This window comes from Tursiops truncatus, chromosome 2 (genome assembly GCF_011762595.2).
Source record: "Tursiops truncatus isolate mTurTru1 chromosome 2, mTurTru1.mat.Y, whole genome shotgun sequence".
Classification (NCBI taxonomy): Eukaryota; Metazoa; Chordata; class Mammalia; order Artiodactyla; family Delphinidae; genus Tursiops; species Tursiops truncatus.
The window spans coordinates 32,256,194-32,273,679 of record NC_047035.1 but is presented as its reverse complement, the minus strand read 5'-3'; the positions used below and the strand labels follow the sequence as shown (position 1 = coordinate 32,273,679).

Below are 17,486 nucleotides of genomic sequence, written 5' to 3'. Positions count from 1 at the left end.
AGTTTGGGGGTGTTCCTCCCTCTGCTCTATTTTGGAAGAGTTTGAGAAGGATAGGTGTTAGCTCTTCTCTAGATGTTTGATAGAATTCACCTGTGAAGCCATCTGGTCCTGGACTTTTGTTTGTTGGAAGATTTTTAATCACAGTTTCAATTTCAGTGCTTGTGATTGGTGTGTTTATATTTTCTATTTCTTTCTGGTTCAATCTTGGAAGGTTGTGCATTTCTAAGGATTTGTCCATTCCTTCCCGGTTGTCCATTTTATTGGCATATTGTTGCTTGTAGTAATCTCTCATGATCCTTTGTATTTCTGCAGTGTCAGTTGTTACTTCTCCTTTTTCATTTCTAATTCTATTGATTTGAATCTTCTCCCTTTTTCTCTTGATGAGTCTGGCTAATGGTTTATCAATTTTTTTGTATCTTTTCAAAGAATCAGGTTTTAGTTTTAGTGATCTTTGCTATCGTTTCCTTCACTTGTTTTTCATTTATTTCTGATCTGATCTTTATGATTTCTTTCCTTCTGCTAACTTTGGTGTTTCTTTGTTCTTCTTTCTCTAATTGCTTTAGGTGTAAGGGTAGGTTGTTTATTTGAGATGTTTCTTGTTTCTTAACGTATGATTGTATTGCTATAAACTTCCCTCTTCGAACTGCTCTTTTTGCATCCCATAAGTTTTGGATCATTGTGTTTTGATTGTCATTTGTTTCTAGGTATTTTTTGATTTCCTCTTTGATTTCTTCAGTGATCTCTTGGTTATTTAGTAGTGTATTGTTTAGTCTCCATGTGTTTGTATTTTTTTTACAGATTTTTTCCTGTAATTGATATCTAGTCTCATAGCAATATCTAGTCTCATAGCATTGTGGTCAGAAAAGATACTTGATACGATTTCAATTTTCTTAAATTTACCAAGGCTTGATTTGTGACCCAGGATATGATCTATCCTGGAGAATGTTCCATGAATGAGCACTTGAGAATGTTCCTGGAGAACGTTCCAAGAATGAGCACTTGAGAAGAAAGTGTATTCTGTTGTTTTTGGATGGAATGTCCTATAAATATCAATTAAGTCTATCTTGTTTAATGTATCATTTAAAGCTTGTGTTTCCTTATTTATTTTCATTTTGGATGATCTGTCCATTGGTGAAAGTGTGGTGTTAAAGTCCCCTACTATGATTGTGTTACTGTCGATTTCCCCTTTTATGGCTGTTAGTATTTGCCTTATGTATTGAGGCGCTCCTATGTTGGGTGCATTAATATTTACAATTGTTATATCTTCTTCTTGGATTGATCCCTTGATCATTATGTAGTGTTCTTCTTTATCTCTTGTAATAGTCTTTGTTTTAAAATCTATTTTGTCTGATACAAGAATGGCTACTCCAGCATTATTTTGATTTCCATTTGCATGGAATATCTTTTTCCATCCCCTCACTTTCAGTTTGTATGTGTCCTGAGGTGTGAGGTGGGTCTCTTGTAGACAGCATACATACGGGTCTTATTTTTGTATCCATTCAGCCAGTCTAAGTCTTTTGATTGGAGCATTTAATCCACTTACATTCAAGGTAGTTATCGATATGTATGTTCCTATTACCATTTTGCTAATTGTTTTGGGATTGTTATTGTAGGTCTTTTCCTTCTCTTGTGTTTCCTGCCTAGAGAAGTTCCTTTAGCATTTGTTGTAAAGCTGGTTTGGTGGTGCTGAATTTTCTTAGCTTTTGCTTGTCTGTAAAGGTTTTAATTTCTCTGTCGAATCTGAATGAGGTTCTTACTGGGTAGTGTAATCTTGGTTGTAGGTTTTTCCCTTTCATCACTTTAAATATGTCCTGCCACTGCCTTTTGGCTTGTAGAGTTTCTGCTGAAAGATTAGCTGTTAACCTTATGGGGATTCCCTTGTGTGTTATTTGTTGTTTTTCCCTTGCTGCTTTTAATATGTTTTCTTTGTATTTAATTTTTGATAGTTTGATTAATATGTGTCTTGGTTTGTTTCTCCTTGGATTTATCCTGTATGGGACTCTCTGCGCTTCCTAGACTTGATTGACCATTTCCTTTCCCATATTAGGGAAGTTTTCAACTATAATCTCTTCAAATATTTTCTCAGTCCCTTTCTCTTTCTCTTCTTTTTCTGGTACCCCTATAATTCAAATGTTGGTGTGTTTAATGCTGTCCTAGAGGTCTCTGAGACTGTCTTCAATTCTTTTCATTCTTTTTTGTTGTTGTTTTTTGCCATTTAATATAATGTGTTTTATTTAATATAATGTGTTTTATTTATTTTATTTTATAATAAAAAGTTTGGTTTTTATTTTTAAACCACCATAAGCAAAGTTAAAAGACAAACTGGGAAAAACAATGTACATCTCGTATTATGAACAGAAAACTAACATCCACCAAATGTAACAATTAGCTCCTAGAAACTGCTAAAATTATCAAGAAGCCAGTAGGAAAATGAATTGCCACAGAGTTCCTGGCCCTTCAACAAATTAAAAGACTCACTCTTGGAAAGATAATGGCAGGTTTTATAAACCTGAATGGTCTCTTGAAAGATTTCTCTTGAAAATCTAGGTCCGATCCTTTTTACTTTCTGGCTTAAAACCTGCCAAGTGCTGCCCATCTACTCAGGTGTGTGTGTGTGTGTGTGTTTTATCGATGAGTTATCATTCTGTCCTGATCTGTTAGCTGTGTATGGTTTTTTCTTCCATCAAAATCACTTGTAAGGATATAGTGAAACTGAAGCACCTACCTCTTGTCCTTCCCTGCCACTAGCTGTGCAATATTTCATCCTTTAATGAAAAACCGCAGCTGATTAATGCATCAGGTTGTTACAGTTGTTCAGTGATATGAACTAACCTAACACGTTTGTGCCTGCCTGACATGAATACGTCCTGAGACAACACAACTCTAGAAGTGGTTTCATAATAGTGACTTTCAACATTACTCACTTTGCCTCTTCAAACTTCCCCACCTAACAAAGTTGGAATCATGCAGACCAGAGAAGTATTAAGGAGGGAGGAACAGCTGGGGTGGGGGGCAATCTGTGAAGGAAGAAGGCCTGAGATAATGCAGCCACATCAAAGAACAGCTGTGCTCATTGCCTTGCTTCTGTGGTGGCAGGTCAGGGAGCCCCGGGCTCCACTGCTTGAGTTTCTCCTGCAGCCCCTGGAGCTGGCTTCGACCCCAGTCGATGCGGATCTGAAGGCTGGCCATGTCTGCAGCCAGCTGCAGACCCTCCCAGAAGCTGGCTTGAGCTTGCTATAGACTGTGAGGAGCCAGGATTCTAAACCAGTTCAGAGGGTCCTGGGGAACTGGGGAGCGGTCTGGCTCTGGGGTCCTCGTGAGGCCCTTGTGCCTGTGCAGAACTGCCTTGTGGGGTCCCACGTCCTCTGGAGTCTGGGTGCCGGCTCTCACATTCAGAACCTCTGGAGTCCGTCCTGGGCCTCGCTGGTGCAGACATGGACCTGGGGCTCCATGTGGGAGGCATACTGCAGAGGCCCTACCGACTTGGCACCCATGGTGCAGTGAGCTTTGGAGAGTGAGAGCCAGCCCTCCACCCGGGCATTCAGTGCCACCCGCTTTGCCTCCAGTTCCTCCAGGTCCCTGATCAGCTGCAGTAGAAGCGAGTCCAGCTTGGCTCACAGATACCGCGCCACCATGGGCTCTGTACACATTCCTCTTTTCATTCTTTTTTCTTTATTCTGCTCTGTGGTAGTTATTTCCACTATTTTATCTTCCAGGTCACTTATCTGTTCTTCTGCCTCAGTTATTCTTCTATTAATTCCTTCTAGAGAATTTTTAATTTCATTTATTGTGTTGTTCATCATTTTTTGTTTCCTCTTTAGTTCTTCTAGGTCCTTATTAAACGTTTCTTGTTTTTTCTCCATTCTATTTCCAAGATTTTGGATCATCTTGACTATCATTACTCTGAATTCTTTTTCAGGTAGACTGCCTATTTCCCCCTCATTTGTTTGGTCTGATGGGTTTTACCTTGCTCCTTCATCTGCTGTGTGTTTCTGTCTTTGTATTTTGCTTAACTTAATATGTTTGGGGTCTCCTTTTCACAGGCTGCAGGTTCGTAGTTCCCGTTGTTTTTGGTGTCTGCCCCCAGTGGGTAAGGTTGGTTCAGTGGGTTGTGCAGGCTTCCTGATGTAGGGGACTAGTGCCTGTGTTCTGGTGGATGAGGCTGGATTTTGTCTTTCTGGTGGGCAGGACCGAGTCCAGTGTTGTGTTTTGGGGTGTCTGTGAACTTACTATGATTTTAGGCAGCCTCTCTGCTAATGCGTGGGGGTTGTGTTCCTGTCTTGCTAGTTGTTTGGCATAGGGTGTCCAGCACTATAGCCTGCTGGTTGTTGAGTCAAGCTGGGTCTTAGTGTTGAGATGGAGATCTCTGGAAAAGCTTTTGCCATTTGATATTACATGCAGCTGGGAGGTCTCTGGTGGACCAATGTCCTGATCTTGGCTCTCCCACCTCAGAGGCTCAGGCCTGACACCCAGCCGGAGCACCAAGGCTCTGTCAGCCACACGGCTCAGAAGAAAAGGGAGAAAAAGAAAAAATAAATACATAAATAAAATAAAGTTATTAAAATAAAAAAATTATTATTAAAAATTAAAAAGTAATACAAAAAAAAAGAAAAAAGAAAGAAGAAAACAATTAAACCAAAAAACCAATCCACCAATAATAACAAGCGCTAAAAACTATACTGAAAAAAAAGGAAGCTGCCGTTTCTTGGTGGCTGCAGCAGCAGCCTTAGCATTTCATGCCCGTCTCTGGGGTCTTTGCTGATAGCCACAGCTCGCGCTCGTCTTTGGAGCTTTTTAGGTGGTGCTCTGAATCCCCTCTCCTCGTGAACCACAAAACAAGGGTCTCTTGCCTCTTAGGCAGTTCCAGACTTTTTCCTGGACTCCCTCCCAGCTAGCTGTGGTGCACTAGCCCCCTTCAGGCTGTGTTCACGCAGCCAACCCCAGTCTTCTCCCTGGGATCCGACCGAAGCCCAAGCCTCAGCTCCCAGCCCCGACCTGTCCCGGCGGGTGAGCAGACAAGCCTCTTGGGCTGGTGAGTGCTGGCCGGCACCGATCCTCTGTGCGGGAATCTCTCCGCTTTGCCCTCCGCACCCCTGTTGCTGTGCTCTCCTCCGCGGCTCCGAGGCTCCCCGCCTCCGCCACCCGCAGTCTCCACCCGCGAAGGAGCTTCCTAGTGTGTGGAAACCTTTCCTCCTTCACAGCTCCCTCCCAGAGGTGCAGGTCCCGTCCCTATTCTTCTGTCTCTGTTTATTCTTTTTTCTTTTGCCCTACCCAGGTACGTGGGGGAGTTTCTTGCCTTTTGGGAAGTCTGAGGTCTTCTGCCAGCGTTCAGTAGGTGTTCTGTAGGAGTTGTTCCACGTGTAGATGTATTTCTGATGTATTTGTGAGGAGGAAGGTGATCTTCACATCTTACTCCTCCGCCATCTTGAGGGTACCCCCATTGGATATTTTTAAAAAGTAAAAACGTATTTGATATCTTCCCCCTGAAATGGAAATAGAAGTGAATGAACAAGAGGTGTCATATTTGCTGTTTACAAAACCTGGGGCATTTTAGGCACCAAATCGGAGGGCAGAAGTCAAGAAAGTAAAGTTTTTTGTGTCTCTGAAGCCCTAACACTAAGATTTTAAAAAATACCTTTATGTGTGTGGTGGAGGGGATGGTGTTCGCACTTTTTGGAAAATACAAAAAATGTTTTTCATCATGTATTTGGAAAAATGGTCCTAACACTGACAATTAGGTACGAGTTCATAAATTTCCACCTTACTCTTAACCAGCGAAAGTTCAACTTAGGGCACAGTTGTAAAATCACAGAACTTTTGGGTCACAGGGGACCTCAGATGTATCTGGTTCATCTCCTTCCTCTCCCTGACCCACCACATCCAGGGACAATCTCTCACCAAGCAGTCCTCTATCTTCTGCTTGATTGCCACCAAAGACAGGAAACTTATTACCACCAATGACAACATAATGCATTTTGGGACAATTTAGTTGGAAATTCCTTCCCTACATTGACTGGAAAGTTGTAATTTCCAACAGCTGACCCCCATTCTAGCTAAGGAACTTACAGATTCCATAGAAATCACACTTCCCACAGAAAGATATGAAGACAGACACCATTATGTCCTTGTGAAATCCTGTCTTATAGCCAACAAATATTTCTTTTCACCCTGGCAAAGATCTTTAGTTCTATAGCTCATTCCCATATCACAGGGTTTTATGTCTCTCTTTCCTCCTGGCCTCTTTCCTCTTAATTCAGTTTGCTAAGGTGCCCCTTATAGAGTGTCCTTCCCCAAACTGGACACAGTATTTCAGACGCGGTCATAAACAGCTTGGGGAAGAATGGGATTATCTCTTGTTCTAAACACACTACTGCTTGACTAATATCACGTTGGCAACCACATTACACCATCGACTCATAAAAACCATAGTCAACAAGGACTCCCACATTTAGGAGGATTTGAAATTGAGGGATTATCTTCCTTCCTTGCATCTTCTCCATTGAAATCTGGAGGACGAGGCAAATACTCTAAAAGGAAAATCCCTCATTCCCCAGCAGACAGTCCTCCCTAGACTTGGCATAGAGCAGGAGACAGTGTCTACAGCCAGCAAGAATAGCAGTGCTTTTAAGTTACAACCTACATCCTCTCTGTAAAACGGAAGGGGAAAGGGATGAAATCTGCTTGTGCTGAGTACATACTCTACACATGACACTATTTTAGATGCTTTATATATCTTGTCTCATTTTGTCTTCTCAGTAACCTTCAAGGTAGACACCATTAGCCTTATTTCATAAATAGGCTCAGAGAGGTTAAGTGACTTTGCCAAAGTTACACAGAGATGGTATTTAAACCCAGCTAATTTTGACTCCAAAGCCATGTTTTTTTTCTTCTGCATCCTGTTGCTTCTCAGCAAGACCTGACTAAAGATGAGGGGGAAGTTTGTGGGATAACCTCTTCTAAACAGAGGGAGAAACAGCTCATGCTAGCCAGACCAAAAGGATTACACCATCCCTCCTGTCTCCCCTGCTCGTCTCACTGCAATCAAACTTTCTTCCATGTGTGAAATCACCCAGAAGATTTAATGCCACGAATCACTAGACCCATGAATTAAAAGACCACATGTCATCAGAACAACGGGAACAGAAAAACTTTGGAGAGAAGTATTGTCCCAAGGCCCCTTGCTCCCAAATTCCCACCTAGAAAAGTATTTGTTTCTTGAGTAGTTCATGATAAATGCCAGAAAGGATAGAGTGACGAAGTGTCTTTTAAAACACTGGTTCTTGGAGTGTGGTCCCCGAACCAGCAGCAGCATCCCTTGGGGACTTCTTAGAAATGCATGTCACCCAGATGACCCCAGAACTAATGAATCCAGAAATTCTGTGGGTGGGGCCCAGGAATCTGTTTTCATAAGCCCTCCAGGTAAATCTTACTGTGAATGCAATAAACAATGTTCTCCTGCAGCTTCTGATGGAGAGAGAGGTTCTAGGGGGATGAGTGGCAACCTCAGATGGCCCAGGGACTCAGTCATCCAGCCAGGGTACATGGCACCCATGGAAAAACAATTTCTTAGAGGTCCTATAGAGTATGCAGACAAAAGGAAAATGTGCCTGCTAAAAATACTGCCCTGAAACAAAGTTATTGGGTGGATCTACTGCAAGATGCTTAACTATCACTGTGCATTAGCTTAATCCAAAAAACCTACTAACCGATTTGGAGCAACTGAAAGATTATAAAGAAAAAAAAAAAAAAAGGTCTCATACTCCCACTGCCAAGGAGAGTTAGAGAAATAGCCACATGCCTTCTGCTTTTAGTTTAACTTTTTCCCACTAGGAGATGTTCCGGTACATGATAGTAGTCATTTCATTACAAGTTTGGTAGTTGCTAGAAGAATGCTGAATCAAGCCTGTCCCTTTGCATATGGTTCACATTTTTCTATTTTACAAAAGAAGTGCAAAGAAAAGGGGTGGGAATGGGGTGATGTAGCCGCAGGGTAGAGGTGCCTTGGAGGGGATCCCAGTTGTCAATGAAGGTCTAAGGCAATTCAGGATGGATTTCTTAATAGATAGGGCATGAGAAAGCATTACAGAAAAGGAGGTGGGGATTTGCCAGAGGAAAATTGTTTCAAAAAAGAGTAAACTAAATGAAAGCCTGATACCTGGATAGTGAGAAAGTATGACTGGGAAAAGCAGAGAAATATAGCAAGGCCCTGCACTTCATTATACTGCTTTTTGTTTTCTTTTTCTTTCTTTTTTTTTTGAAAAAAATCATGTTTCAGAAAACACTAGTACTACCACGGAATGCTCCCTGTGTTACCAAACCAAACTTGGGTCCATTTGCCCTCACCCATGTGCAGCAAAGCCAATCCACTGATACCAGGTTATGGTGAAGGAAAGTAGAGCATTTATTGCAGGGTGCCAAGCAAAGAGAATGGGCAGCTCACGCTCAAAAGACCTGAACTCCCTGACAGCTTTCAAGGAAGGGTTTTTAAAGGCAACATTTGGGGTGAGGCTTGCAGCTCATGGACTTTCTTCTCATTGGTTGGTGGTGAGGTAACAGGGTGATGTTTCAGGATCTTAATCAGCAACTTTCTGGTTCCAACCAGTCTGGGGTCCACATGCTTCTATTCAGCTTGTAGTCACCATCCTCTGCGGAACAACTCAAAGACTTGTGTCAGATTGTTATGTATATCCCTTGAGGAGGAACTAGGACTCTGTTTTACTATCACTGAAGTATTGTTTAAGCTATCATTACTTTTCTTGCCTGACTGCTTTTCCCTTATTTCTGTACTCTCTCACTTCCCTAATTAGTAACTGCTTGAGTCTGCTCTTTGGAACTCAGAGAAGGCCTAGGAGACTAAAGCCTTTAGTTTAGTGTAGTTTTCTACAAATAAGAAATGGGGCTTTGGTACCTGGAAGGGCCCCGCAGGGTCCTGCTTGGTTTCCCCCTTTTCTTTGATACTCCTCAATCCTGAGGGGAACAAGGGTGGGACAAGAAAGGGAATAACGCTTTAGATAGAGAGGTTAAAAATAATAAACTCAGTGTTAGGGGGATTCGGTTTCACCCACACAAAGTTAAGGGAGGGTCCCACAGTTAATTGAGTTATGGATTGCTGCAAATGATATCTTCCTCTCAGAGCTGAATCATGAACTGATTTAAGGCTCTGAGAAGTTCTGCAGTCAAGAAATCTTTTAATTTTATTTGACCCAATATTCCAAAGTTATTTCGGTAGAGAACCCTTTCATCTCCAATAATTCCCAGTCACACCCAATAGGACACCAACTGTATTCATCACTGTATCAAAGTGACAGACATAAAGGTGGAGGAAGAGCAGCTTCACATTCCAGGAGAAGGGAAGGAAGTGGGCACACGCAAGGGAGACCGTTCTCCTAGGGAAGCTGGTAGGAAAACCAGCAAAAGTCCAACAACAAAGAAGCTACTTTAGGATGCAAGATCCGACCCCTGTCTGAGAAGCCCCCCAAGAACAGCCAGAAGAAAGCAGTCTGGCCGGGGGGCACAGCAGAGGCCCGCATGCTATTGTCCGAACTACTCCAGATATGGCCTCTCACTCAAACTGGAGCAAAAGACTCTTGATTTGAATATTTATCTTACCTCCTCTCCCTCTCCCCCAAGAGAGTTCCATCTGCCAGAGAATTACAGGGCACAAAGACAGTTCCCTCAGACACCAGCACTGGGACCCAGGCCTTTCTTCATCTCCCTTCTAGGTCTGGGGGGGTACTTCTGTCTGCCAGGACTAGGTTCTGGCCATGATGCTACCTCTCTTGTCTCTGGGTCTCAGTTTCCTCATTTGTAAAGCGTTTGGATGAGACTGGTGATCCCTAAGGCTTTTTCCAGCTCTGTCAATTCTGAAATGTTATGAGAGCTTGGAGATCGGTATCTGAATTCCTGTGCTGTTACGAACTAGCTGTAACATTTGAACAAGTAACCTCTGCTCCCTGTACCTCTCCTAGGAAAGATTTGCACACTGGGTGACCTTGAGACCCAAAAGAGATAATGTGTCTGTCATGGTGGTGATTGGAAAGTCATTGTGAATGTAGAAGGTGTTGTTTTCCATTTGGGGCGTGGCACCTGAGTGATCCTTGTCTCTGTACATGGTCCATTGTCTCCCTTTTTCCTCCAAAGCCCCATTGGCTTTGCCCTGTGAGCTGGTGTTTGCTCTGTTCTCCTCTGCTCATCAGTCACTCAACTGCACTCACTGGGAGTGCTGGCCTCCCGCGTTCTTCCAGGTGTCTACAAGTTGACCTAATGTAACAGGCTTAAAATAATTTCAGATTTGCCTTAATTTGGACAGAAAGGTTGACCTGAAGTACACCGCTGGGCTGTTTTTGCAAAGGGCTTCTTGCCCAAAATATTTAAGTATATGAGTCAGAGATGAAATTTACCTACCTAAGAACACACTGTTTTTAAAGCACCTTTAGGAGTACCAGATATATATGCACAGCGTAGTTACAGTACAACCAGAGAGTAACCTCACTTAGGTTGATGTAAAAACACTTTTTGTCTCTTAAGGAAGACCCATCAATTTACCTTTTAGCCTTCCCAGAATATTCCAGAGTGGGGTAGGCACAAATGCCATGGTTTGTATCTGTACCTTTGTGGCTAGAACACCCCTGAGATTTGAACACTGCACTAGATGCTAGACACTAGAAATAGTCAGTTGCCTTGTCAGCTCCTCTTGGCCCATAGATTAAGTCTGAGAGTTGATTAGTTTGAGGCTGGTGTGTGGGCTGCGGGACAGAGATAGAGCAAAGGGGATTACTTACTAATTTAAAAGAATAAATACATTTGCAAGGGAGAAGGTGAAACTAGGTAGGATTTACCTCTTGATCACGTATATATAAACCATCGATTCCATAGAATTTACATCCTGATTGCTTTTCTGCAAGAAACCTGACTTCTCTCATCTGACAGTAACAGAACTATTTCTATATGAAAACAAGCTTCCCCTTCCTTTACTCAAGCTTGTTCACACTTTTTGCTGATTTCAGATCACCCCTTCCCTTGGGGCTGGTCAGAATAGAATGTTCTTTAGTTTCTACCAGAGAATCTGTGCTTTTTTTGAGTGTACAGAGAGTTGGCTAAAAAATAACATAATTATAATAAAAATAAATAGCTAAGTTTAACTGGGCACTTACCATGTGAACTGAGTGCTTTATTTACATTATGTAGTTTAATCCTCCCAGCAACTGAGTGAGGGAGGTATTATTATCTCCCCCTTTTTAAATAGTCATGGACAGGCTGAAGCTTGGTTTGACTGCGAACCTTTCCAAAGCTGCAGAGGGCTGGAAAGTTCAGTGGTTCAGTTAAAATGAAGTGGCAGAGCTGTTCAGTTAAGGAAGGTGGGCTGCAGTCTGACTCCGTGACCATTGCTTTCCGTCTCTTCGTAACTTCTTTTTCTTCAAGAAGACATCTTGGAAACTCCCCAAGACAACTTACAAACAACCTCTCAATTGAGAACCATGGGTCCATTCACTCAGTGCTCCTTCAGCAAAGGGAAGTGACCTTGCTGGGCACTCCCAGCACTTCCTGCAGGCAGAGACCCTGCCTCCATCCTCTGGGTCTTCTTTTGTTCACTGTTGTTCCTTCTCCTGCAGCACACCTGGGGCAGGTGTGCCCATAACGGTGGATTCCAAGCCTCAGAGGAACATGGCAACAATTCCTCATTCAATTCCAGTTATAAAATGCTGAAGGACTTGGAAGCAGCTTTCAGCCTGAGGATTTTGTCATCTGGAGCCTGTTCCTTGGAGCCTGGCCTGAGGAAAATGCCGAGGGCCCTGGGGAGAAAGGGCCCGTGTTTGGGCCTGTGGGCCTGGCTGGGGGCTGGGAGGCAGTGGCCCCGAGCCCATACGGATGCAGTGGGCGCTCTCAGTGAGCATGTGGCCCTTGGGACCTTCTGAGCTGCGAGGTCAGATTAAATCCGCCAAAACAAAGCTTTGGTCTCAGTCTCTTCCGCAGGCATGTGCTCTGTCCCCAGCAGGCTTGGCTGGGACTCTGCAGGCCCAGGAGGAGGGGCGCTCTGTGCAGCCTCGGAGCTGGACTTGGGTGGGGTACCATCCTCACGGAAAGGGAGGCTGGCCTTGGCCGTGGGAGCCAAGGGGCCCGGGGGTGAGTCGGTGTGGCCACCTGGCCCCAGAGACAGGCTTCCCCAGAGGTGATTATTGGCCAAGGAGGAAGAAGCAGCAAGCCAGGCCCCATTAAAATGCTGCCACTGGCAAGGAGACCTCCCTCAGAGCCATCCCCTGTGGGCTGGACAGAATCTGAAGGGGCGAACTCCAAGTTTCCAGCAGTACTTCCCACCTGAACCTCTGGGGGTTCCCAGGGGAGCTCTGGCCCGCTAGGAGGCCGGCTTGCCGGGTGTTTCTGACACAGCCGAGAGCAATCATTGCCGCAGCCATCCTGCATCCGGCCACCGGCCCGTGCCAGGCACTGGACTCACACTGTTTTCATTGTCAGAGCCCTTCAGGCTTGGCGCTGTTATCCCCATTTTATAGATGGGGCTCAGAGAGCTAAGTAACATGGCAGCTCGTAACTGGCTGGATGAGGATTCAAACCCAGGTCTGTCTGGGTTTCTTTCCACTCCACCCTTAGGCTTCCTCAGAAGGTAGCACTAACCTGCCTTAGGACATTGACCTTGGGTGAGAATCTGGGGTAGGAACCATGGCCACGGGGTTAGGGATTGTCTCCGCGAGAGGAAGCAGGAGTGAAACATGGTCCTGGGGTAAAGGCATTGACTACAGTTTCCCTGCATGGACAGTAGAGGTAAATAAAAACACTCAGTTTTTACTGGTAGGAACAAGATGCCCTACATCTTGTTCTTATCCTGATTTCTATGGGTAGGTCTCAATGAAGCAACTAGTTTTGGGGGAAGCTGCGATGTTTGGTACCCACACGAGAGCAGAAGCCTTTTCTGTAGCTTTTCTGTCTTGCTGATGACTTCTGGATTTTACCCAGGCTGTCAAATCTCTCCTTTACCCCTGTACCCCTTGTATCCCTCACCACTTGGTTTGTATGCTGTTATTGTCTATCCTCAATTCTAATGTGTCCTTGATCCCAAGAGGCACCTTTTCCGCACAATTTAATGCCTGCACAATTGGCACACATCTCGTAATTGAGGTCTACATTTAATGTGGCAGGGCTGTTTAAATTGTTGTTATATTTTTAGAATGGATGGAGACCAAGAATTTAGGAAATATGGTAATTCATGCATTTATTCAACTCATCAAATGCCTACAATAAACGTCAGGCATTGCGCTAGATGCTTGGAATATAGAAATAGCCGGTATTCAGTCCCTTGCCTTAGGGAGGTCACAGTCTAATGGGGGAGATAGACTAGACAGATCAGCAGTTAAGCTCATTGTAATAAGGGCTCTGAATTTGGGGAACCAGGGTGTGTGGAGGGTCGGAGGAAGGAGGGAGAGGAGGTGGGGAGGCTGGGGGCACCTTAAGGAGAAGGTGCATCATGAATGGGGTGGGAAGACAGAGGGTTTGGGAGTGTGCTGGGATGGGTTGGGGAATAGTATTCTGGGCAGATTGACCAGTTGGAGCAAACAAAAGTTCAGAATCATGAGACACTAGGATGTGTTTGTGAGCCTCAGAGGCTCATTCCAGCTTGTGGCTGGAATGGTGGGTGTGGAGACCTGGGAGTAGAATGAGGCTGTGGGGATAGGCAGGGGGCAGATCATGGGGGCCCTCAAGCTCGTGCAAATCGGCATCATCTCCATCCTGAGTACAATGGCCAGTCATCGAGGGGTTTTACGCAGGGGGATGATGCCCTGATTTGTGTAGAAAGTGGGTGGGAAAAGGATGGTGGGGCAGGGTGGAGGACGTGGACAGAACGACAGCTATTGAGAGAGAAAGGAGAGTTACTCCGAATGAAGCCAAAAGCCTCATTCTTATTTACTGTTCCCAGGCAGCGTGGACCTGATCACGGAGACTTGAGGAAGATCACACAGTGGTGCAGCAGGGCATCTAGAACTAGAATCTGCAGGCACAAGTGGCCTTGTTTTTACCTTAACCCCATCACATGTGCCCTTTTCTCAAGAAAGCCATGTGATCAATAGGCAGGCTGACTGTAGGAACGGATGCTGGGAAAAGCTAGAAAAAGAAGAAAAGCTTTTCCCTTGTCTCTGCTTCTTACAGAAGGGTCATATCAACCTACAGTGGTGACATTCCAACTTGTACTTGCCAAATTAGTTCACCAATCAATTTTTTACAAATGGATGGAATACACAGCGGACGTATCCGAGTACGGTATAAGAGATTAAACATAAAATGTCGTAAGGAAACAGTAAATTGCTATGGTTGCTCCTGGGGGGTCACACAGAAAATGTAATCAACGTTGTCTGGCCAGCCTTCTAGGGACACTCGGGGGAGGGATGCTGGGTGAGAGGTAGAAGGAGTTCTCCGCTATGCTGGGGATGCTTTGAAGGAGGTAGGAGGTGATTGTGGATACTGTGACCCAAGACTTACGGTTCTTTTCCCCTTCCCACTTCCCCGAACAGGTGCAGTGCCACACTTACACGGGGTACTGCTGGTGTGTCACCCCAGATGGGAAGCCCATCAGTGGCTCTTCTGTGCAGAATAAAACTCCTGTATGTTCAGGTACCGTAGGGAAGGGCGGGAAGAAAGAAAAGGGTGGGAGAGGGACCCCTTGGATGGTCTCCTGAATCTTGTGGGTGCACTTTTGAAAGATTGGTGGTGGTTATGAGCCCTCTTCCAGGTCAGGGAGGAGTCTACCCAAACATGCTTGCTCTGTTGTCAGCTGGGTGATAGGGTCAGTGTATGTCTGTGTGTATGTATTTATTTTGAGTTTAAGTTTCTGGTTCAGTGCTCTTTTCTCAAGCATCGGCCATAACCTCTAGAAAGCATGGCATATAAGTTTGTACCTTGTGTGCTCTTGGTTGGTAGTGGCCCTGGGTGCACACTTTATTGAGATAAATTTCAAGACTGTGTTGGAGTTCAACATCAAAGGCTGTGACAACCAATTAGGGATGTCTTTCACGGGTGCAGGAGAGGAGAGTGGTGGTCTACGTTGCCATATGTTTGCAACCCCTGAACAATGTAACGTATGGTGATGGAAAACATTCATAACCGCGGCCCTCAAATCTGGCTGTCATCAGCAGTGCCTAGGGAATTCAAAAAGAACCCAGGTGTGGAGGCTTCTCCTTCCGTGTTCGGATCCATGGAGACTTGGAGTCCACATGTTTAGGAAGCTTCTCAGGTGGTTCTCATGATGAGACAAGTTAGGGAACCACTGCTTTGTAACAACCCTCTGGGTGAGTCCATAGGAAAAATTAAGTCCTTTTTATTTCCAACTTCATAGGCATAGAGAAATTTTGTTCTTAGTTTTGTGGGATTGTGCATTACGGATTTAGGCAAGCTTCCCACTTCCCACTTCCATTCAGATGGGAAGGGACTTCAAGACACTCCCTTAATTCACTATGCAGCTCAGCCCACGTTAACAAAAAAAAGCCTATCCCATCCACCAGCTGCTTCCTATTTCTCTGTAATCTGTGTATATGAGATTTTATTTATTTACTTATTTTTAAGTTTTAAGTGCAAGCAAAGTATAAAACATTCTTCTAAAACCTCTGGGAAATTCCAAAGGCAGTCCTGCTGTCCTAACGTTTTCCTTTTTTCCCCAAATTTATTCATTTTTCAACCAGCCCTGCTATATAAGGGGAAAAGTGAGTGGAAAGGGCAGTAAGTATCTCCATTAGGAAACCAAAATGTGCAGCCAAAAAGGAAAGTTTACTTTATTTGTGGTTTACATGGAAACTGGAAACCTTAATTGAGCTTGGTGTGGGGAGGGGGAGGAACGAGGCCTCCTTGCAAATGACCTGGAAAGTTTCATTTAAAGCAAACAAATGTGCTAGAAACAAGTCATGCAGGGAAATATAATTGAATTCGCACAAAGCTAGTATACGGAGAAGGGGTTGGATACGGACTGCGATGTGTTTCTCCTCTTTTGTCGCGGGGACTTCCACAGATGCCCTGGTGTGCCTCGGCTGGCTGTGCCCTGCATGTGCGGGGTTGGGTGTCACGGGAAAGGCAGGTGCAACAGGGTCAGGACCGTCGGATGGCGGCACAGGGCATCCGAGCACGTGCAGGGCAAAGCGTTTGGCCAACCCCCCAGACTGCCCCCTCCTTGAGGAACACGCTGCATCTAGAAAATTGCTTCCATGCCTCAGACTATTTTGGCCCATTCATTACAATTGGGCCAACAATTTTCTACTTAATGCAGATGGAAAATCGCCGATTTCCTGCCCTAACCAGCGAGGGATGTCAGTCATTGCATTTGCAGCGAGAGGGGTTTTCTTTGCAGTTGGCCCCCCTGGCTGGATAGGGCTCAGAACATGGAGTTGGTGGGAAGTGGAGGTGAGGGGCAGTCCGTGGAATGTTCAACAAAGGAGTTATGTGGTTGTGGAATTTTGTAAAAATCTGGTCAAGACTATTGCCAGGGAGCCTGGAAATCATTGTTCATCTCAACAGTGCTGTGATACCGGTGACATTGATGTTAAACAAACACCAGTCGCATGTGTGTCTGTACTCACTTTGTATATAATGTTCCTAGATGTGTATACAATATATATATACATAACCACATGCTCATAACATCAGGCTTTACCAACTCTTTGAAAGAAACCAATCGCGACGCATTCTGAATGTCTGTGTTTTTGTTTCCCCTCTCACCCAAGGTTCAGTCACCGATAAGCCCGTGAGCCAGGGTAACTCAGGAAGGAAAGGTGAGTGGAGTTTCACGCTTTATCTGAATGTTTGCTTCTAAAGCCAGTCCAAGCAGGCATTCTTAGACAAGATGGAAGGAGCCTGGGGCGAAAGCTAAAAGTGCCCTGCAGAAAATTCCCATTCTTATTCTGTGTTTCCTCCCAGAAGCCCGGAGGTAAGTAAGGCTCGTACGGTGGTGGGGACCAAGCTCCCAGAATTTCTGAGAGAGGTGAGCAAGTGCAGTGCACAGAGCTGGCAGGGACCCTGAGACTCTTGGTTCCTGGGAAGTTCAGTCAATAAGCTACCAGTGTAGCCAGCATTAAACAGAAAAGCACAACGAAGGCAGGGATGCCCAAGTCTGCCCTGACTCTTTTATTTTGGAAACCCATCTGAACATTTTCTCCTCCTTGATTTTCCTTGATAATTGTCCCAGCACATCCAGATTCTTTTCACTAAGACTAGATGCTTCATGGGCAGGTGACTTATGCAGCTGTTATCTTGAAATTCTTAATTATTTTCCTTTGAACTTGGGTTTTGTAAGTATAGTCCAGTGGGACAAAGAAGTGTGTGTGTGAGCAGAAGAGACACGTGTACTATGCCTACCTGCTGCAGCCTCATTGGCAGAGGGCTCTTGTGATGCAGGCTACAGGGCTTCCATAGTACACTTAGAATTTTCATTTTTCATTACCTAGAACAACACTAAATAGCAAATTAAGAAACATCGTGACAAGTCAGGAGAGAGA

The 17,486-nt window shown here is 44.6% G+C and overlaps 1 protein-coding gene and 1 pseudogene across 3 annotated transcripts in view; one reads left to right on the top strand and one right to left on the bottom strand.

The window, feature by feature from the left end:
• SMOC1 (SPARC related modular calcium binding 1) overlaps positions 1 to 17,486 on the top strand; it is a 151,280-nt gene that overhangs the window by 81,278 nt on the left and 52,516 nt on the right. For all 3 annotated transcript variants that reach the window (XM_033850995.2, XM_033850994.2, XM_033850996.2), the window contains exons 4-5: positions 14,520 to 14,619; positions 16,716 to 16,763. In XM_033850995.2, coding sequence (XP_033706886.1) covers positions 14,520 to 14,619; positions 16,716 to 16,763 — 148 coding nt within the window. The remainder of the gene's footprint in view (positions 1 to 14,519; positions 14,620 to 16,715; positions 16,764 to 17,486) is intronic.
• On the bottom strand, positions 2,983 to 3,635 carry LOC101337253 (coiled-coil domain-containing protein 115 pseudogene; annotated as a pseudogene).